Genomic DNA, 22,492 nt, shown 5'->3' on the forward strand with positions numbered 1-22,492 from the left:
GCCAAAAGGTATTTCTTTCATTGATGTTTCTCTCTCTCCCTGCCCACTCTCTCTAAAATCAATAAAAAAAAATCTTGTTATTAAAAAAAAAAAGGAAGAGATTTGAGTGCCCAGTACTATGACTAAGGCCAAGCAGTAGGTCTAAGTAACCACGTGGTTCCATTTCCTCAGAGCACCTTTCTGAGGGCTCTTGGCACAGGGGGGCCAAGTACAGATTCTAGAGGGCCAGAATGCTAGCTTGTCAATGTGACAATTGTACTGCTGGAAGACCAATGGGGCCTTTAGTCTCAGGGATTGCATACGTTCAGTGGCTTGCATGCTATTTCTTCACCCCTCCTTCCTGTTTCTTTATACACAGAGTCCATAGTAAGCCAGTAACAGTCTTCTCCACGCAACACAGGCAGAGGATTCAGCCAGTAGCTGAACCTGGGGCTTACCTGCAAGAGGTCTTTGAATTTGTTGGACACGGCGGCCAAGTCAGAAAGGCAGCTGTCAAACTTGGCCTGGGCCTGCTCCCCACCAATGCCCTGGCTGAACAGCTTGGTACAGTCACTCTAGGAGAGAACACCCAGTTTTCAGGCTTCTAAGCAAGGACCACGGGCGTGGGGAGGGCAGCAACATGCAACCAGCCATTTCTCCTACTCTAGCCTTCTCTGGGAATAGCTAAGGCCAATCCTAGGCAAGAGTCCTGAGTGGGTTTCAGAAACCTAGATTCTATCCTGGTGGCTAGCCACTTGACTCCCACTTCCCCCTAACCAGTGTTAGGGGATGTGAATAAGAAACACAAAACCTGCCGAAACCGGTTTGGCTCAGTGGATAGAGCGTCGGCCTGCGGACTGAAAGGTCCCAGATTCGATTCCGGTTAAGGGCATGTACCTTGGTTGCGGGCACATCCCCAGTAGGAGGTGTGCAGGAGGCAGCTGATTGATGTTTCTCTCTCATCGCTTTTTCTAACTCTCTATCCCTCTCCCTTCCTCTCTGTAAAAAATCAATAAAATATATTTTTTTTAAAAAAAGAAACACAAAACCAGACATCTTTTCATACCTTTAGAGATAGACATTCCTAGGTTCAATTCCTGGCATAGCCACTATTAGTTGAGTGACCTTGGTCAAGTGATTTAGTTTCAGAACTTTAATTTTACTGTCTATAAAATAAGAACACAAATCCTGCTTCCTTGGTGGTTGTGAGAGTTGGATGAAATGATGCACAAAGTGCTTAGTCCAATGCCTGGCACATAGTAGGCACTAAGGTCATATTAGCTATTGTTATATTTCTGATTTTAAAATACTGTAGTCTGGCAGCCCAAGGGAGATCGTCATGAATAGAGCTAAGATTTAACTGCTTACCTTGTTCTAAGCATTTTATTTTTATTAAAGTAACTATCTTATGAAGTACTATTATTATCCCTGTTATACAGATGAGGAAACTGGGGCACAGAGAGTTATAACTAAAGCCACGCAGCAGTCAGTTGAATAGCTGGGATTCCAGGTGGGAATTCTAGTATCAGAGCACTTGTTCTGAATCCCCACACTACAGCCCAGGTGCACAGAACTCCACAGGGGGAGCTGCTTGAAGCTCACCATGTTTGGATTGCAACTCCCCACATTGCTTGTAGTCTCCTTAGTAAGTCTGTGCTGCTTTGGCTACAGCAGGAGCAGCATTGTGGAGAGTTGTAAAGGGACTGATCTAGATCCATTCCTACAGCAGCTCCAATCTTTACTGTTAGCACTTTAACCTCATCTGTAAAACGGACATCATGCTGATTGACCTCAAGGATTAAGAACACATGTGAAATCCAAATCCAAAGGGGGTAGGATTTATGGGAATTGTTTTTAGATTTTTGCTATCCTTTTTTTCTTTCACTTGGCTAATTCTACCAGTTCAGTTCTGAATGCCTAACATTTCCTAAAATTTTATTTCAAAATCCAACAGACGAAGTAAAAGATGAAGTCAGGAATATAAGATGCCATGGCTCAGAAACAATGATGACAGTTACCTTGTAGAATACATGCAATGTGATAGACTATGCTATTGGTACTTTGTGTCACTCTTATTTTATCCAATTCTAAAGCCCCTTTTTAGATAAATTCATAATCTAGTCCAGTTTACAGTACTACTGTCAATCCCATCTGACTGTACTCCCTGAGCCCCTCAGAAAGCCCATCAGCTACGGGGCCCTCTTCTCTGTGTGCTGGCCCCCAGCCTCCCCAGTCTGCCCAGCCCTATGCATGTGGAGCCCTGTACTTCTGCAGCAGAGCTGAGTACAAGTGCCACGAGGGAGAAGGACCTTGGCCTCCCTCCTTCCTCAGAGGCAGAGTTGGGCCCCTTGTCTTCTAATACTTAAAGTGATTGCTCCATGCTGTTATATGTAACTATTGATACAATTTACTATTATTGCATCCCTCTCACGTACCAGGTGCTTTACATTATCTAGTTCAATTCTCACAACCACCCTGGGGACAGAGATCACTCTTCCTATTTTACAAATGAGAAAACTAAGGCTCAGGGAGGGTACAGAACTTGCCTTAGGCTGCACCACTGGTCAGTGGTCAAGTGGAGATTTGAACTCAGGGGTATCTGACTTCCAAGTGAAAACAATTTTCAATATACTATGCAGCCTTCCTTTAAAAAATAGTAACAGCGACCAGCTTTGTACAAGGTTTGGTGACTCTATCTCATCTTAATCTCTTACATTTATAGAGGGCTTTATCATTTTTATAGTGTTTTCAACCATAGTTTTTTTGTGTGTTTTTTTTAATTATGCCACCCAACAAACCCAAAGTAGGGCATCATTTAATAGATGAGAGAACTAAAGCTTTGAGAGTTAAGACACTTGTCCAAGGTCACATGCTAAGATGGGCTGGAAGATCTAATCTGAATTCTGATCTCCCAGATCTTGGGCCAGAGCTCTTCATATGGTCTCACACTAGTGAAGCCCTCCAGTGCTCGAAAGGAGAGACTGGCTCAGTGCTCTGATTGCCACAGTCCCACCAGGAGTGCACAGGGCTCCCTCCCGGGGAGACTGCAGTAGCTCAAAGCTGTAGGCAATTCCTCTGTACCTCCAGCGTCTTCTTCAGAGTAGAGATGTTTTCACTGCAGATTTCCACGTTGTTCAGAGTCACCTGGGAGATGAGGAGAGAAGAATGTGACTTCCTGCTCATTGGTGTCTGTACTCATTCCAGTGCCAGACTGGCTGACAGCTGCACTCTTGAGGCTCAGATGAGGGCTGAGGACTGAAATCAGGCAGGGCCCTCAGCTCTCAGGTTGGGCAGAATAGTGAGCCAGCTTGCTCTTTTCCTGGCCCTGACACCAAGGCAACAAAGCCAACCTGACATCAGAGGTAGTGACCCAAGGTTTCAGGTCTTTTTTCTCCATGTTTAGGCACACTGGCCTGGGAGATATCCTGAGGCTTCGAACCTCCAGCTCCAGGTCAGTGATACAAAGGCTGACACTCATTAAACGCTTCCTGAGCCCTGGCACGCAGGAGGCACTTTCTCATACAAATACCCTCTCAAAACAAGCATTACCAAGCCAGCTCACAGAGAGGGACAGAACTTCTCAGAAGATGAAATGGTTCACCAAGGCTAGTCAAGAATTCACTCAGCAAATATTTACCTAGCGCTGGCCACCTGCCAGGCACTGTCCTAGGCACCAGGGAGAAAGCAGTTAACAAAACAGACAAAATTCACTCCCTCACAGAATCTACATTCCAGAAGGGAAGTCTGGTAATATATGTATTTTATAATGTCAGGTAGTGATAAACACTGTGAAGAAAAAGAAAGCATGGTAAAGAGACAGGAACTCAGAGAGTGACAGACCACAGAGCTAGAGCCGAATTAGAGCCAAGGACTCCTCTCATAATTCAATGGACTTTTAAGAGAGGTGCTGAAATACCAATCATAAAAACCAGCATGTGACAAAGTGATAATTAAGGCACGAACTGCTATGGCCATTTTGAGGAAAGAACAAACGTTTTGGTCTGATCCCTCCAAGGAAAGCTCCATGGCAGAGTTGTTAACTGAGCTGAATTTAAAAGGCTGGAACATAACTCTGACAGGAGATGACGGTGAGTACCAGCCCCCACAGCCCACTGTCCAGTTCGGTATCTCTTAATGGTACTTAGGATGACCCGATGTTTGTTTCTTGCCTGCCTTTCTCACTAGAATGACAGCTCCCTGAAGACAGGGACATTGTCTGTCTTCTTTACCACTGTGTCTCTAGTAGAAAACTGTGCAACATAACTTTCCTGATGATGGAAATATTAGAAATCTGAACTGTCCAGTATGGTAGCCTCTATTGAGCTACTAGAAATGTGGCTAGTGCAACTTAGGAAATGGATTTTAAAATTTAAATTCACAAGGAAAAGAAAAGAAAATTTAAATTCTTTTTTTTTTCATCACCATTTATCCCCCTGTACTCTTAAAATTTATATTTAAATAGCCACATGTGGTTAGAGCTACCGTATTGAGCAGTGCAGCTCTAGAACTGAAGACTGTGCCTGAAGTTTCTCAATAAATATTTGTTGAATGAGTGAATAGAGAGGAAATAACATAAGCAAATGCAGAGTGGCAGAAAACTCCAGAAGGTATTTGGGGATCAGCAGAGTCAGTGCACAGACAAGTGCAGGAAAATGGTAAGAGGTGGGTAAAGTCAGACTGGCACTTGGGTGCTCTGCTGTCCTGTGGACAGTAGGGTGATACTGAGGATTATTTAAAGCAGGTGAATGGCACATGAGCACAGCTGTGGGTTGGGAATACTAACCTAGAGCTGTGTGGGGCAGAGATTAAAATTTGAGAGGATCATACAGCCTTTGAACTGGTGTGCTGGTGACATGACCAGGAAGGCAAAGGCGATGTAGAGAGGAACCAGTTTCCAGGAGATTAAGTCAGGAGCTTCAGGATTTCAAGGTAGAAGACTCCCAGAACCTCAGGAGGTTGAGATTAGGCCACCCCTCTGGTGTCCTGAGAATGCTCCCTTATCAGCGTCCTGCAGCCAGTACTGAAAGGTCATGCTGCTGACCGTGCTAAGGCTGCTTCCACTGTGATGCATAAGACGTAAGGCCTTACATTAGCATGCCACACACAGGCGGCTAACATTGCCAGTTCTAGGGAGTTAACTGCACTGTCATGACTGCTCAAGGATTAAGATGACAACATAAATGTTTCTAAGGCATTTAAGGGCACCAGGATAATCTGTCATGAGGGGGAAATGGATTTGGGTTCAAATGGTACTGATTTTAAAATTTCCTTGTTCCGACAGCCCTTGTAAGCAAGGACTCACTGGGCTTATCCCAGCTCATGGTGAATGATATGTCAGCACCGTTGGGGATTTAATCTTGACAACCAAATGAATCAAGGTGACACAAGAAATAGGCCCTGCGGTGGGAATGGTGACATTTTAAGTACCTGGTGTCAGAAAAACTAGAATCCTATCACCAAGCATTCAGAATCACTTCTTTTTTTTTAACTTACTTTTTTATTTTTAGAGAGAGAAAGGGAGGTAGAGAAGGAGGGAGAGAGAGAAAGAAACATTGATTTGTTGTTCCACTTATTTATGCATTGACTAATTGATTTTTGTATCGGGAATCAAATCTACAACCTTGGCAAATCAGGACGACATTCTAACCGAGCTAGAGCTATCCGGCCAGGACCTCAGCATCACCTTTCTTTCTTTCATTCTTTTTTAGCATCATCTTTCTTATTGGCCTTATTTTCTGGGCCCTCAAATAATGAAACTATCTGAATGGGAACAGCCAACGCACAAATGCACAGCCATTAGCCTAATGGGGACTGTGGAGCTGAGTGGTGGAAAATAGGACTAGAGTGGCAGGATGGGTGAGAGTCAGAGGGCCTTCAACAAACCACCAGGCAAAGATGGCTAGCTTTGTTGTGGTAGGTAGCAAGGAGTTGTTTCTGAGCAGAGAAATGAAAGAATGAAATAAGTTCTGTAAAAAATGAAATGGAATGTAAACAAAACGGAAATGTAAGTTAACCCATGATCATATGAAGCTGGCTGCCAGACATTTTGGCAAAGTTCTCCAAAGGCACCATACTCAGAGGCAACAGTTTCTCTGAACTAATACTCTTTTTTGGCAACAACCATGACATTCCAGATCGACAGAACCCATGCCCAGGGAACATATTTTCCATGACAGGAAGAGAGTGGGGCTGCCTAAAGAGCCTCCATATCTGTCTGAGGACTAATCACTGTGGGTTCCCTTGTACAGAGACAGGTAGGTATTAGCATATTTAGGTTTCTGTCTGAGAAAGTAACAGCTCCGAACTCTTTTGGAAGTTAAGAATCTGCAAAGCTAAGGTCCCTGCTTCCAGAAAAAAATACATACATACACTTTTGCATCCAACCCAAGGGTATTCATAGTCTGTGTGCTGATTGAGAGCTCTGCTATTGGATGTTTCCTTCAGCCTCTGATCCTCAGGATCCAAGAAGACTAGAGTCTGGCCAATGTAAGGGTGGAGCAGAGTGACCTCTCACAGTGCTGTTCCATTCATGCCAAGACAGCAAGTGCCAGAGAAGCCTGGATGTGAGCTCAGGACTCATCTGTGCTTTTGGCTCATTACACACTAAGTGTGGTATAAATCCTTTCATCCTTCCACATTTCTCCTTCGCCAGCTGTCACACAACTGGAAGAATCAATGCTTCATCACATCTGTCATTCTGGGAGGCTAAGGGCTTTACCAAGGCCACCTTTCTGAGGATGTTGAAAGCCTAAGAAGTGTGCTAGAAAAGCAGTCTTGGTAGGCTTGACGGATTGGCACCCATCGTATTGGGGGACTGTCCTCAGAGGAGCCGGCTGGAGGCTTGGCACATATTCTAGTTGGTCCTGTGGCAAATGCAAGCCAAGCTCTAAGTGGAGCCCCTGAACAGCTGCATAGTGCTCTCGTGGATGCGCACTCCAGAAAGCTGAGCACCCAGACTTCAGGCAGGAAACAGTGCCTGTCCTGGATCAAGCTCCTCAGAAATAGGCCCCTGGGTAAGAAAGGTTTCAGAACCTTCTAAGATGAGCTGTCCTTAAAGGAGTTTTCCTTCTACATAGACACTAGAGCAGTGGTTCTCAACCTTTCTAATGCTGCGACCCTTTAATACAATTCCTCATGTTGTGGTGACCCCCAACCATAAAATTATTTTCATTGCTACTTCATAACTGTAATTTTGCTACTGTTAATGAATCGTAATGTAAATATCTGTGTTTTCCGATGGTCTTAGACTCTACAGCAGCGGTTCTCAACCTGTGGGTCGCGCGGGACCCACAGGTTGAAAACCGGTCGCAGCATTAGAGGACAAATCTGAGCTCACTGCACTAGAGGGAAAATCTCTAGTTGAAGGTTATACTGTAGCTTACAGATCATAGTTTTACCTTCTGAGATAAACTAACCCAGCTCTCGGCTGGTGGGGCTACCTACCAGGAAAGACAGCTTGGCCTCGTCAGTGCTCTCAATGCCTTTTGTGTCAAATTTTCCCTGCTGGAGGCTGCTGTGCATGATGTTCACGGCACTCGTCACCCCACGCTGGATGTCCTGTAAGGTGGTGGCCGGGAAGCCCATCCGAAGCTTGTTACACAGAACATCCCTAGGGGCAGAATGGCAAATGGGGATTGATGGGCATCGACAGTGCTCAATCTGGCCTCCGGGACAGCAGGACCAGAGGGCCCCCTACCCTGACCCAGCAGAGTATGACCAATCCTTGAGACGACTGTAGGAGACCTGGAGCAGCCAGGCTATGACAGAGACCAATATGAGGCTTTCAGGTATCACCACTGAGCTCCAACTAACTCAGAAGTTCAGCTTAATGTAAGGCTGTCAGTTCAGGACTCTAGTCCATATTTCACCATATATGAGGTGTGGTATTTTTGACAAGGAATGGAATCTCTTTAAGCCTCAGTTTCCCCATCTATAAAACAGAGCTAATAGCTTCTACCTCACAGGGTTGTTTTAGGACTGAATAAGAGCAGGCAATCAGCGTAGTGGTAACTATGTAAATATTACAACTACTGCTTTCATCTGAAATGCCTGTTCTCTTTCATAGGACTAAGGGCAATGACCTCTCCAAGCTAGTGCCGGGAACATTGACTTGGCCCGTAAGATATCTGGCTGCTGTACAGCTGCCTGGAGCCAAGGATGCTGTGCTATGGATAAGAGGTTTTATCCTGTACAGAACTAAACTATTATAAGGGGAAAAAGGAAGAAACAAATGGGCCTCAAAAATCAATCACAATTAGGACCTTCCTGCCTCCTAGAAATGAGACAGAGCACCAACCATACCTGAAGTCAGATTCCAATTCTGTGGTGGCGAGGTTGATCATAGCACAGAGACAGTCAATGCTGGAGCTGGACAGAGCCCGCCCAATGCACTTCTTAACAATGTAGAAGACATCATCCACCATGCTGGATGTCAGCTGGCCCTTCTCATAGGTGTCCAGAGCCACAGCCTATCCAAAAGGCAAAGCACCCAGTAAGGGCCCCAGTTCTACATGTCAGTTTGAGATGGTTCTGGAATAGGCCCTGGCTCTGCTTCCTTTTCTATACCTTGTCCATATTTTCCCCCACATGGTTTACCCTGGTCAACAGCTGGGTGTGAATAGTCCTTATTAAAATAGCTCACTTCCCTATTGATCACTTAAGAAATTAAGTATTTAGGGCCTCTGCCTTGAGGACAACTATGACCTGGGATGTAAGAGATCAGGAGAGGCTCTTCTTCCCCAAGACTCCTCACCACATACCTCCACGGAGGCCGGGGACAAGGAGACGCCCCAAGGAGTGAGGTGCTCTTTTTTGATCCTTGGGAAAGAAGTCCCACCTGGATCTATGAAGAGCATGACAATTCCAAAGCAGAACAACTAACCATACAAAGTGGTGCCACTCAACCTGCAAGGGTATTCTCAAAGCAGGACCAAGAAATATGACATGCCTTGGCCATTCCCTTCAGCCTGGCTTCTTGGACAGGAAGCCCCATTTCCAAGGGATGTGTCCTCTGTCCTACCTTATTCACAGTCTCCCTCATGAAGTACTCCTCCATAGTAATATACAAGCCAATCAGCTCCTGCATGGTGCAGCTCAACAGGCAATTGTTGAGGAGTTTGTCCAGACACTTCTGGTGCTCTAGGGGACAGCCAAGACAGAACACTCACTTTCCTTCCTCAAGGGAAACAGATCGACCTTTTTCATTTTTCCAGCTTCCGTTCTAGTCTTTACTCCAAATGTGTACATGATTCACTTGGTTACAATCACAGTATAGATAGTTTTGTACTGTGCTTTAAAAATTATAAATATTTTCAATGTTTCTTCATAGCTTTTTTCTTCTTTTAGCTTACTTATTTTTAATGACTATATTTTATCAGGTAGAGTCTATATTTTTAAAAACTACTCTCCTATATTAAGACCCCTCGGTTATTTATTACAAACATTTTGCCATAAGATAATTAGAGATCAGAGTGATTGCAGATTATAGTGAACATTTTTGAACAAAGCACTTTTTACTTCTTTTTCATTATTTCCTTAGAATTAGTAAGACTCAAAAGATATAAGTTTCTAGGGCAAAGAATGAAATACATTGGGTATAATACATTTCATTCTCTAAACCAGTGAATTTTCTATGATGATAAAAGTGTCCTTTATCTGTGTTGTCTAATGTGGTAACTACTATTGAAGAATTGAAATGTGGCTAATATGAAAATTTTAAAAAATATATTTTTATTGATTTCAGAGAGGAAGGGAGAGAGAGATAGATAGAAACATCAATGAGAGAGAATCATTGATTGGCTGCTTCCTGCACGCCCCTATTGGGAATCAAGCCTGATACCCAGGCATGTGCCCTTGGCCAGAATCGAACCTGGGACCCTTCAGTCTGCAGGCGGACACTCTATACATTGAACCAAACCAACTAGGGCAGAGGTCGGCAAACTGCGGCTCACGAGCCACATGCGGCTCGTGAGCCACGGTTTGCCGCTCTGTTGACTAATGAGTTTGCTGACCACTGAGCTAGGGCACTAATCTAAATTTTTAAATTTTATTTCATTTTAATTCAATTTAAATTGTTAACAGGTGGCTGTGGTTACTACATTGGATAGCACAGTTCTGAACAATGACAGTTATAATTAATATGAATGATGCCCAAAACTCCAAATAAGGGCCAAACCACCAATTCAACCTCCTTTAAACACCAATTCAAGGCAATGCCACTTGGGCCATATAACTAGTTCCTCTGCCATGTATTATTTGTACAAGTCATGAAGAATGCTGGGTTGGTCTCGTCTCCAGTTTGGAGAATTCTGTAATAGTTGCCTAGCAGGAATTTAATGTTCTTAAAAACCTGGAGTAAATTTATAAATAAAATAGAACTGTGGCACACTTTTTAAAATGTATTTATCCCTTCAAAATTGTGACTGGGAGTACTGAGAGATATTTTTATTGATTTTAGAGAAGAAGGGAGAGGGAGAGAGAAATAAAAACATCAGTGATGAGAGAGAATCATTGATTGATTGCCTCCTGTACATCCCCTACTGGGGATGGAGCCTGCAACCCAGGCATGTGCCCTTGACAATAATCGAATCTGGGACCCTTCAGTCCACAGGCTGACACTCTATCCACTGAGCAAAACCAGCTAGAGCTACACTATATACTCTTTTTGTATGCTCTTCCTTTATACTATATTAGAGGCCCTGTGCACGAAATTTGTGCACCGGTGTGTGTGTGGGGGGTCCCCTCAGCCCGGCCTGGACCCTCTTGCAATCCAGGACCCCTCAGGGGATGTCCGACTGCTGGTTCAGGCCCAATCCCACAGGCAGTTGGACATCCCTCTTGCAATCCGGGACCACTGGCTCCTAACCGCCTCTGCCTGCCTTCCTGATCGCCCCTAACCACTTGCCTGCCTGCCTGATCGCCCCTAACTGCCTCTGCTTCATCGCTCCTAACTGCTTCTGCCTCGGTCCCCGCTGGAAGGTTGTTCAGCTGTTCGGTCTAATTAGCATATTAAGCTTTTATTATTACAGATATTCTTTTCTCAATATTGTACTTCAATACTATATTAAGGTGTAATTTATATACCATAAAATTAACCTATTATATGTATACAACTCAATGATGTTTTTTAGTAACTTGACAGAGTTTTGCAACAATTGCTACAATCCAGTATGGAATAGTCCTATCACTCCCAAAGTTCCCTCATGAAGTTCCCTCCCTCCCTCCCTCCCTCGTGTGTACATATCACCTATTTAAACACCAGTCCCTAAACGAAAGCTGATAAGGAAGCATGGTGTGGGGGAAATAGCAGAGGAAAATAATTAGATGGCTTCAAAGGCCCAGTCCAATTCCAAATTCAGTTAAGTCTAGATTTTTCTCCTGGGAGTCAAGTTGCCCATAGACCCCCAGACGCCAACAAACCCATCACTTCCTTATTAAGAGATCTGTGGCTTAACTATGAAACAACAATAACCATACCCTAGCCCTCCCAAGGAATATGGGAAATGCATTTTACCTTGCTTTACTTCTTCTGAGGCCATGGAGTCCCCCACCTCAAAATCAGAGCTGATCCTCTTCCTGAGGAAGCTTAAATACAGCTCACTGCGGGCATTCATCAGGGTAACTTCAGTCAAGATAGGGTCCAGTTCCCTGAGACACATGCAGCAGAAGAAATAAGCAGGACAATGGGTTCCTTCAGACAGAAAAGCTACAGGGCAAACATACTCCCATACATCCCCTCCCCACTGGGTCCAGAAGGTCTGTGCCAGATGGTCATCCTGGCTCTGCTGACCCAATTATAATCAGAGAGAGCTGTCAACCACATATTCCACTTACACATTTCACCCAAATCACTCAGCCCTTAAAATCCTGCCAGGACTAAATAAGAGACTTGGAGGTGTGTTTTTGTTAGCAGTTTGAGTAAAAATGATCTATGCCTCATGTGAGAGAAAACAAACCTTCCCAACCTCTTATTTAGCTGTGATGAGATTTTGGGGGATACCATTAAACTATCCCACACCCATTCATCTACTCATCTGAATAGCCCAAACAATATAAGATAAAAAAGTTGGAGGACTAACACTTCCCAATTTCAAAACTTACTACAAAGCTACAGCATTCAAAACGGTGTGGTACTGTCCTGGCTGGTTTGGCTCAGTAGATAGAGCGTCGGCCTGAGGACTGAGGGGTCCCGGGTTTGATTCCGGTCAAGGGCACATACCTGGGTTGCAGGCTGTATCCCCAGTAGGGGGCGTGCAGGAGGCAGCTGATCAATGATTCTCTCTCATCATTGATGTTTCAATCTCTCTCTCTCTCTCCCTCTCCCTTCCTCTCTGAACTCAATAAAAAAAATATATTAAAAACACACACAAAACAGTGTGGTACTGACATTAGGATAGACCTTTAGATTAATTCAGAGTCCAGAAATCTTCACATTTATGGTCAACTGATTTCTAGGGAAAGTGTAAAAACCATTCAATAGGAAAGGAATAGTCTTTTCAACAAATTGTGCTAGGATAACTGATATGCGTATTTTAAAAAGTGAAGTTGAACCCCCTACTTCAGTTTATATACACAAATTGACTAATTTTCCACTGAAGACCAAGAGATCTTTTCAAGACATAAGTCTGGTCATATCATAATCAAGATTTCCATAGCTCTTAGGATACAAGACCTGGAATAGCCTAACTCTAACAACCTCTTCAGATTCATCTCACATCAGGTTCTCCCCAACTTTCTGCACTTCAACTACAATGACCTTCTTTCACTTTTTCAAACACACAGGGCCTTTTGCACACACTATCCCTGCTCTATGTGGAACACCTTTCACCTTATTCCTACTTATTAAACTTAAGGTCTCAGATCTAAGGTCATTGTCTCAGGAATATTTTCTTGAACTTCATCAGCTTAGTCTGTATCCCTATATTACACATTCTCCTGTCCCCTACACTTAATATATCATAGTGGTTAACAGCATGAACTCTAGAGTCAGGTTACTTGGATTCTTTTCTTGGTTCTGCCACTTTCTAGCTGTATGATCTTGGGCAAGTCACTTAACCCTCTAGGCTTTGGTTTCCTCATCTGTAAAAAATGTTTATGGATTAAATCAATGATCCTCAACCGAGGGTGATTTTATCCCCCAGGGAAAATTTGGCAGCGTCTGGAGACATTTTTGATGGTCATAACTGGAGGGCGTTACCAGCAGCTAGTGGGTGAAGGTCAGGGATGCTAAATATCCTATAATGCACAGCCTAAATGCCAATAGTACAGAGGCTGAGAAAGCCTGGATTGAATGATTTAACATTTGTTAAGTGCTTAGAACAATGTCTGGCATATAGTAAACACTACAGACCAGAGATGCCACAAAGAAAGAACTAGGTTTGTTTTGCTCACTTTGCTTGCTGCCATATTCCCAGTGCTTGACATGTAATGTCTACTCAGTAAAAATTTGATTGAATGAATACATTTTAATGTTTGGATTTTCTTTTAACAAGCATATATTATTATTATTATTTTTAAAAATATATATTTTAATTTTTACAGAGAGGAAGGGAGAGGGATAGAGTTAGAAACATCAATGAGAGAGAAACATCGATCAGCTGCCTCCTGCACACCTCCTATTGGGGATGTGTCCGCAACCAAGGTACATGCCCTTGACTGGAATCGAACCTGGGATCTTTCAGTCCGCAGGCCGATGCTCTATCCATTGAGCCAAACCGGTTAGGGCAGCATATATTATTTTTATTAGAAAAGTTAAAAGCTTAAAATTTTAGGGTAGTAGTTGCTTTTTGGAGAGGGGTGGAGGAGAGTCATTTGGGGACTTCAAAAGTATTGGTAATGATCTATTATTCTTTATGAACCATATAGGTTATATATGTGCTTTTGTTTGTATGATATAGTCCATTAAAGAAAACCAAGAGTCACAGATAAATATTCTTAAAACATAGACCACACTGTAACAGAGTAGTGTCTGAATGATACATGATTGCCAAACCAAACACTTATGGGCTGAAGAAGAGAGATTATTACCTTGGTTCTATTTTTTCTGTTGTAGAATTTCTCAAGTTGCTCTGGACATGCCGGAACTGCAAAACACCACATATAAGAGTGCTCTTCCCCACCCTCCTTGTATCTGCCTTTTGCTGGTCACTCCAAACTTCTGGCATATAAGAATGTTCAGTTAGTGGGCTTAACAGACACGTCAAAAGTAGGCCTTCAGGATGATAAGCCAAAGATATTTTGATTTAGGTGGTAATGCTCACATCTATTATTGCATTTATTTTTATTTTTTGACTGTATTCCTCCATTCAATCCTGGCTGCCACAATCGGACGGACAGAAAGTTCAAGGACCCTTTTTTCTTGCATCTGCATTGGAACCATAGCAGCAACGTATTATTGCATTTAAAAGTAATGCTAGTGGTATGCCAAAGGACTACTGTCTAGAGCAGTGATGGGCAACCTTTTGAGCTTGGTGTGTCAAACTTCGCCAAAAAACTGAGCATAACTCAGGTAGTGTGTCACTTTGAGGAAAAAACATTATTTCGTGATATTTATAGTTTAAATAACATAAATGTATAATTGTTATATATAATTGTATTTAATAAACCTCAGCGGCCGCGTGTCATCAGAAATGGCTACGCGTGTCAGTGCTGACACGCGTGTCATAGGTTCGCCATCACTGGTCTAGAGTCTATGGGACTACTATTTCTAAGTCCTACTCTTTACTCTCTCTGCTCAAAGGAATGGAGAAATAAAGTTCTGAAAAAGCAAATGTTACCTTTAGCACTTAAGGGAACTAAGGAGAAATGTGTGACATATTACTTGACACTGAATAGAATCTTCACAAAATTCTCATATCACTAGAAAGCACAGTTGCACATTCTGTGATAAAGAACTGGTTTAATGTTTCTGTTGTGTTCCTTTTAGGAAGCCTTTTCCAGTTCCTCTTCAATCTTGTACTGAGGCCATCACCATCATGACAACACCTCAAGTCCTGATGGGCAAGATGCAGGCCAGTCTGCATTCAGTCTTTATTTTTCTTCTGTCTGCATCTCCTTCCTCTCTCCCCCTGTTTATTCCATTTGGTGTCCCTGGTTAACACTGCTTCCAAACCACTTGTAGCTTCCCCTGCTCACCTGCTGGTGGTAGTTCCTCTGCTTGATGAACTTGTTTACCACCTTCTCCACCTGTCTGTCACATTCCACCTGCAGATATTTTATCAGGGTATAAAGTCTCCCTGGCCCATAATAGGTCTCCACTATTGGTTGGTGAGTTTCCACAATGCGGGCAATCCCTAGAGAGAAGAAAGTAAGAGGGTTGGATTCCAAATGTTCTTCTCATATAATAAGCTCTTTTCTTCCAGCCAAGGCTGACCCAGGGTTAACTCAACCCCTTTTGGTTGTTTCACCTCCCCAAATGAATACAAATGGTTCTTGTCAGTGCTAGAATCTGCTAAGAAAATTTGTCTGTTAGATATGCTCTGTACTTGGTACACCAGCAGGCATTTTCTAAGCTATATTGACAATTTGTACAGAAATGTCTTTAAAAATTAGCATCACTCTCGTCCCAGTAATGTATTTAAGGGTTAAATTTATTCTTATAGTTTGGTCTTGAGGGCTAGGAAGGATCAGACTAATCTTTGCTAACCTGATATTGACTTGGGAAGTTAATTCTCCAATAAACCAGTATACAGTAAGTTACAGGATTAAATTAAAGGCATTAGGCTAGTGGGGAGAGAAGAAAAGCTAGGATGCAGGTGTTAGGATAAGGTCTGCCATCTCCTTAGAGTGGGGAAAGAGGCTTGCCTTCAAACAGCAGAGTGAGTGTATCTGCAAAGATGATTGCAGCTCTTCGATCACTCATGTCCGTCTCTAGTACCAATAGCAGATTTTCCTCAGCTTTATTGGCAACCTGAAAAAAAAAATCCACATATATTTTTCAGACCAAAGGCTAGTCTCAGTTTTCCAAAAAGATTTCCCATTACCTTTCTTTTTCCCATGTTTCCCCTGAGAACTCTGGATTGTCTAAGCCTCAGGCAAGACAAGGAACTTGAACTCAGAGGTATAAATAATGCTTTTCTCTTGCTTAAAAATATGTTCTGCCATTAGCCAAGGGAGAGAGCCCCCAATTTCAATAATCACCTGAAAGTGTAATTCAAAGTTATCATTAATGGTGTTTTATTGAGCAGGACAAGGAATCTGGGCCCTGCTGAATGGACTTTTAAAGAATTAAAAGTAGAAGCCATTTCGAGGTCCCAGATGGCAAACTACTGATTATAAAAAAGTACCATAAAGCCTTGGCCAGTGTGGCTCAGTCGGATGGAGCATCGTCCCATACACCAAAAGGTAGCGTGGATCAATTCCGTCAGAGGACATACCTAGGTTGTGGGTTTGATCCCTGGTTGGGGTGAGTTTAAGAGGCAACCGATTGATGTTTCTCTCTCACATCAATGTTTGTTTCTTTTTTCTCTCTCTCTCTCCCTTCCTCTAAAATCAATACACATATCCTCGGGTGAGGATTAAAATAAGTAAATTTAAAAAAATAAAAAATGTAATATAAAGCAGCTGTATTTTATTTTGATTAATATTTTAGAATGGGTAAAATACAAACACTTAAATGTTCAAAAGGGACAAAAGTTTCACTGTTAACCCTTCCAAAAATACCCCATGCTTATACAAGCATATATCTCTATTGCCATGGCCCTCATTTTAAACAGGAATGGTAGCATACTGTTGTTTAACTTAATAAACCATATACGTTAGAGAGTGAAATATGTCAGCACACATGGAACTATCTTATTTTTCTTTTCTTTTTGGTAACTTTTAAAAAATATATATTTTTTATTGATTTCAGAGAGGAAGGGAGAAGGAGAGAGATAGAAATATCAATGATAAGAGGGAATCATTGATCAGCTGCCTCCTGCACACCCTCTACTGGGGACCGAGCTCACAACCTGGGCATGTGTCCTTGACTAGAATCGAACCCAGGAGCCTTGAGTCTGCAAGCTGACGATCTATACACTGAGCCAAACTGGCTAGAGCCTGTCTTATTTTTCTTAATGGCAGATTAGTGTCTCATTACAGAAAATTGCAGGGGGAGAGACAGGATGCACTGTGACATATAGTTTAAAAAAAACAAGCCCTGGCCAGGTGGCTAAGTTGGTTGAAGTGTTGTCCTGTACACTAAAAAGGTTGTGGGTTTGATTCCTGGTCAGGGCACATACCTAGGTTGTGGGTCCCCAGTCGGGGCGCATACGAGAGGCAACCAATAATGTTTCCCTCTCTGTCTCTCAAATCAATAAAAACATATCCTTGGGTGAGGGTTAAAAAAATACAAATAAATAAATAAACAATAGTTTCTGCACACATGCCTCCTGGAATTTGCTTCTTTCCATCTAAGGTAGGGTAAGAGGGCTAAGACTTTAATTGGAGCTTGCTTCTTTATCAGGATTTAACCCCAAGTGACCTAATCTGCTTCATGTTATTGTGGCTTATTTTGAAACTCAACCCTAGTTATGAAGTCTTAAAAGCACTGACCAACAACTCAAAATGCTCTTTAAAGAAGTCAGTTCCTGGCTGACAGTTTGAAAAGGATGAGTCAACTTGTCAGAGAATTTGCATTTTAATTTTCCTATACTTTCACTTGGTCTGTTGGAAATAAATGTGCATCAGCAGATGTCCAGACTAGGCCTGGCACACAGTAGACTGGAAATAGACAAATGTTGAATGAATGCATGCATTCAGTCCTGCAGGCTATTGCAAGAGCAGGAAAGGGGAATCACATCCAGAGGCAAGAAATTATCCACTGATACTGGATCTACCCAGTACTCCAATCTGTAAACAGAGAACCATACCATTATCTGCCAAGAATCAGGGGCCATACCTGCTTGCAAAGATATTCTGAGAATTTGCTTAATCCATCTTCATGCAAACCCAGTAGTGGAAAGATCTTGAAGAAGCGCTCCACCTGGGGCAGATCCCCTTCCTTAGTGGCAATAGCAAACTTCTCTGTTACAATGGCTTTGAGGCGCTGTTCAGCTTCCTGTAGCAATTTCAGGTTGGCATCAATCATGCTCCCTGTGCAATGGGGAGAAAGTGAAAATTAATACCACTTAGTCTGTGCACCACTTTTCTTTTCTTTTTGTTTGTTAATCTTCACCCAAGGATATTTTTTCCACTGACTTTTTTTAAAGTATTCGTTAAAAAAATGTTTTTATTGATTTCAGAGAAAAAGGAAGGGAGAGGAAGAGAGAGAGATAGAAACATTGATGAGAGAGAAATATCAACATTGATTGACTGCCTCCTGCACACCCTCTACTGGGGATGGAGCCTGCAACCTGGGCATGTGCCCTAACCAGGAATTGAACTGGCGACCTCCTGTGCATAGGTAGATGCTCAACCACAGAGCCATACTGGCCGGGCTCCATTAACTTTTTAGAGAGAATAGAAGGGAGGAAGGGAGAGAGAGAGAAACATTGATGTAAGAGAGACACATTGATTTGTTGCTTCCTGCACGTGTCCCGACCAGGCTGGGGATTGAATATGCAACCCAGGTACATGCCCTTGACAGGCAATAGAACTCACGACCCTTTAGTTCAACAGCCGACACTCTAGTCACTAAGCAAAACTGGCCAGGACTGTGAACCACTTTTCATTAAAAAATATGTATTAAGCATTTACTGTGTGCAAGATACTGTACTAGTAATGTGGATGATTAAAAGATGAATCAGCCATAATCCTATTGTCACAGAAGTTATAATTGAGTGAAAGAGAGAAGCTTTGTGTACAGATAACTATAATAAATTCAGTATATGATAGATATAATAAATAAAGGTGCCCATAAGTCACATTTCTGTTTGAAGTAATCAGAAAAGGCTTCCTAAGGAAGGTGACATCCCATCTCAAAGACGGACTGGATTTTGATACCTGAATAAAAGGAACATACATTTCAGGCAAAGGTTATGAAGTGAGTAAAAAGAAACGGAAAGATTAAAAAAAAAAGTATTGCAGAGTATTTAAAATAGTACTATAGTTATACGAGGACTTTTAATTGTGCGGAAGGTTGGCGCCTGTAACCCCCATGTTGTTCAAAGGTCAACTACAGTATTATGTGCCCTGGCATTTGGAGCTCAATAAATATTTGCACAATGAATGAATGCATGAGTGAATAGCATGAAATAAGGCTAGAAAGGGTGAGTCAAGATTATGGAAGGCCCACAATACAAGGCTAAGAATTTAATTAAAAATATATATTTTTTTTATTGATTTCAGAGAAGGGAGAGAGAGCGAGAGCGAGAGAGAGACATCAATGATGAGAGAGAATCATTGGTCAGCTGCCTCCTATACTCCTCACACTGGGGATCGAGCCTGCAACCTGGGCATGTGCCCTTGTCTGGGAATCTAACTGTGAACTCCTGGTTCATAGGTCAATGCTCAACCAATGAGCGTGCTGGCTGGGCAGAATTTGTTTTTTTAAGTAGGCAAGTGGAAAGAACCCACTGGCTAGAGAACAGATCTGCATTCAATTTCCTTTTCCATAAAATAGGAATAACAACACTGCCCTGGGATGATGTGGGCCCCATAGAGGGTCTATTGCCAGACAAAAAAAATTCCTAACAATAGATGCCCTTCTCCTGCTTGAGTGTGCCTAGTTCAGATTACAGATGCTTATAAGTTAACTAGAAATCAACAGTTCGGGACGCTGACCTTCTTTCCCCTGTCGGCTGAGCTCGATGACTGACTTGTCCAGGCACAAGTAACGATGAATGTGGGCTGCAGCCTGTTCATAATCTTCATTCCTCAAAGCAGTCTGAACTCCATCCATGCAGAACTTCAGGTCCAAGATATCATCAGCTCTCTGAATAGCTTGATAGAGGCGGTTCTGCAAAAAGACTTGGTGCTCAGCAACAATGTCCTATTCTTTCAAAAACATCTCTTCAGAAGATAGAAAGATTCAGGGACTGAATCTGGTTAACCATAGGTCCTTTTCAGTTCTCACTGGGAAATTAAAAACAATACCACTCACAAAACTGTTCTTACTAATGATCAAGATCACTGACAAGTATCATGCAATTTAATTTATGTGATCATTCAACTAATGGAAGCAAGCATAGGGATAATCCATATTTTCTTTCCTGTTTTTTTTTTTAAAGCTGTTCACACCAAGCAAACAGATTTTATTTTTTATTTTTTTATTTACTGACTTTTAGAGAAAGAGAGGAAGGGGAAGAGAGAGAGAGAAGTGATTTGTTGTTTCACCTATTTATGCATTCACTGGTTGATTCTTGTATGTACCCTGAACAGGGATTGAACCTGCAACCTTAGTGTATGGGACAAGGCCCTAACCAACTGAGCTACCCAGCCAGGGTGATAATCCATATTTATATCTGGTTTACATTTGACATTTTTGAAACGTGACATTGTAAACCAAGTTATAAAGTAAATGAAAAATGTAGGAAACTAATTTTCTACTAGAATGAGCAAGAATGTTTAAAAATAACCTTTGTGAGTTGGTGGCTATGTGGCTTAGTTTTGTGGTAAGTTATTTTTACAGAATCTGAACACACAGATCAGGAAAAGTTATACTATTTCACAGGGCAAACCAAGGCTGGGAATGATTTGTTCAAGAGCTCAGACTCTGCTATTCTGTTCAATACAGAAGCCACTAACCACAGAACTTGAAATGTGGCTAGTCCAAATTAAGGTGTATGTATATAAAATATACACTGGATTTAAAATATCTCATTATTACAATTTTATAGAAATTACATAGTATTTAAATGGTATCATGGATATGAGTTAAATAAAACATATTTCAAAAATGATTTTCACCTATTTCTGTTTCACTTTTTAAAAATGACTACTAGAGCCAAAACCGGTTTGGCTCAGTGGATAGAGCGTCGGGCTGCGGACTCAAGGGTCCCAGGTTCGATTCCGGTCAAGGGCATGTACCTTGGTTGCTGGCACATCCCCAGTAGGGGGTGTGCAAGAGGCAGCTGATCGATGTTTCTCTCTCATCGATGTTTCTAACTCTCTATCCCTCTCTCTTCCTCTCTGTAAAAAATCAATAAAATATATTTAAAAAAATGACTACTAGAAAATTTTAAAGTACATATGTGGTTGGTATTAAATATCTTCTTTTCTAATCTGAATCATTTTTATTTCATTTTCTTGTCTAATTGCCTTCGCTAGAACCTCCAGTGTGATGGTGAAGAGAAGCAGCAAGAGGTGACATCTTTGTTTTGTTTCTAATCTGAGGGGGAAAGCAACCAGTCTTTAACCAATAAGCATATTGTCTGTGGGTTTTTCATAGATGCCCTTTATCAGGCTGAATAAGTTCCTTTCTATTCCAAGTATTTTGATAAGGGGTGTTAAATTTTGTAAAATACTTTTTTTAGTCTATACGATGATCAGGTGTATTTTGTCTTTTCCTATTGATATATTACATTAATTTTCATATGTGAAATCAACTCTCCATTCCGGAGATAAATCCCACTTGCACATAGTATGGACCTTTTTATATGTTGCTGGATTCTATTTGCTAATGTTGTTGAGAATGTCTGTCTATAGTCATAAGAACAATTGGTCTGGAGTTTTCTTTTGTTATGATACCTTTGTCTGGTTTTGGTATCTTACATTAGATTTCTATTGGATAGTGCTGCTCTAATTTCTAGTGTGGTGGCTTTTCTACTGTCTTCTACTAACTCAAACATAAACACCATAATGGGATTACCTTAGCCAGGTCAAGCTGACGAACTTTGCTGGACACATTTTCAGCTAGGTTGCAGGTAAAGGTGATCATTCCAGCTAGCTGCTTTGCATCACCTTCAATCAACTGCAGGTTGGGACTGGAGATACACATTGTCAGCACACATGTATGCACAGGGGCAGAAGGTAGTAGTAAGAGATGGGAAAAATCTTTTTGCAGATGGATACTAGGTCTTTCTACTTCTTTTGTACCTCCCCACAATTCTTAGTTTAAATCACTCTATTAACAGTTTTTCCTCCCAAGCATGTTTTACTGTAAAAAGGCCTATACTTTAAAGACACCCTTAAATAGGTACTGTCAAAGAATTAGAGAACAGATTCTCCCAACTGTTTTTTTCTCTCTTTATTTTCCCCCCATCACAATTTATCATCCTATACCCTCTTCAAGTGAGCATAAAATGTATTAACCAACAATCTGAGAGGATGATATCAAAGAGCAATTTTTATGACTACCAAATACACAACATTTGTAAGAACAGCAGTTCTCAAACTTGAGCCATGCACCAGAGCCTCTTGGTATGCTTACTAAAAAGCAGATTCCTGGCCCTAACTGGTTTGGCTCAGTGGATAGAGCGTCGGCCTGAGAACTGAAGGGTCCCAGGTTCGATTCCAGTCAGGGGCATGTACCTTGGTTGCGGGCACATCCCCAGTGGGGGGGGGGTGCAAGAGGCAGCTGATTGATGTTTCTCTCTCACTGATGTTTCTAGCTCTCTATCCCTCTCCCTTCCTCTCTGTAAAAAAAAATCAATAA

At 41.9% G+C, this 22,492-nt stretch overlaps 1 protein-coding gene across 1 annotated transcript in view; it reads right to left on the reverse strand.

The window, feature by feature from the left end:
• The window catches only part of COG4 (component of oligomeric golgi complex 4), a gene marked incomplete at its 5' end in the record, with an annotated part of 30,672 nt that overhangs the window by 6,017 nt on the left and 2,163 nt on the right, over window positions 1-22,492 (reverse strand). The window contains 12 exons of the mRNA XM_079799392.1: window positions 438-554; window positions 3,061-3,123; window positions 7,423-7,588; window positions 8,281-8,447; window positions 8,999-9,117; window positions 11,492-11,625; window positions 14,005-14,060; window positions 15,112-15,269; window positions 15,781-15,886; window positions 17,858-18,051; window positions 19,681-19,855; window positions 21,707-21,821. Coding sequence (XP_079655518.1) covers window positions 438-554; window positions 3,061-3,123; window positions 7,423-7,588; window positions 8,281-8,447; window positions 8,999-9,117; window positions 11,492-11,625; window positions 14,005-14,060; window positions 15,112-15,269; window positions 15,781-15,886; window positions 17,858-18,051; window positions 19,681-19,855; window positions 21,707-21,821 — 1,570 coding nt within the window. The remainder of the gene's footprint in view (window positions 1-437; window positions 555-3,060; window positions 3,124-7,422; window positions 7,589-8,280; window positions 8,448-8,998; window positions 9,118-11,491; window positions 11,626-14,004; window positions 14,061-15,111; window positions 15,270-15,780; window positions 15,887-17,857; window positions 18,052-19,680; window positions 19,856-21,706; window positions 21,822-22,492) is intronic.

The sequence above is a fragment of the Cnephaeus nilssonii genome (assembly GCF_951640355.1).
Source record: "Cnephaeus nilssonii genome assembly, chromosome: 20".
In the NCBI taxonomy this organism is placed as follows: domain Eukaryota; kingdom Metazoa; phylum Chordata; class Mammalia; order Chiroptera; family Vespertilionidae; genus Cnephaeus; species Cnephaeus nilssonii.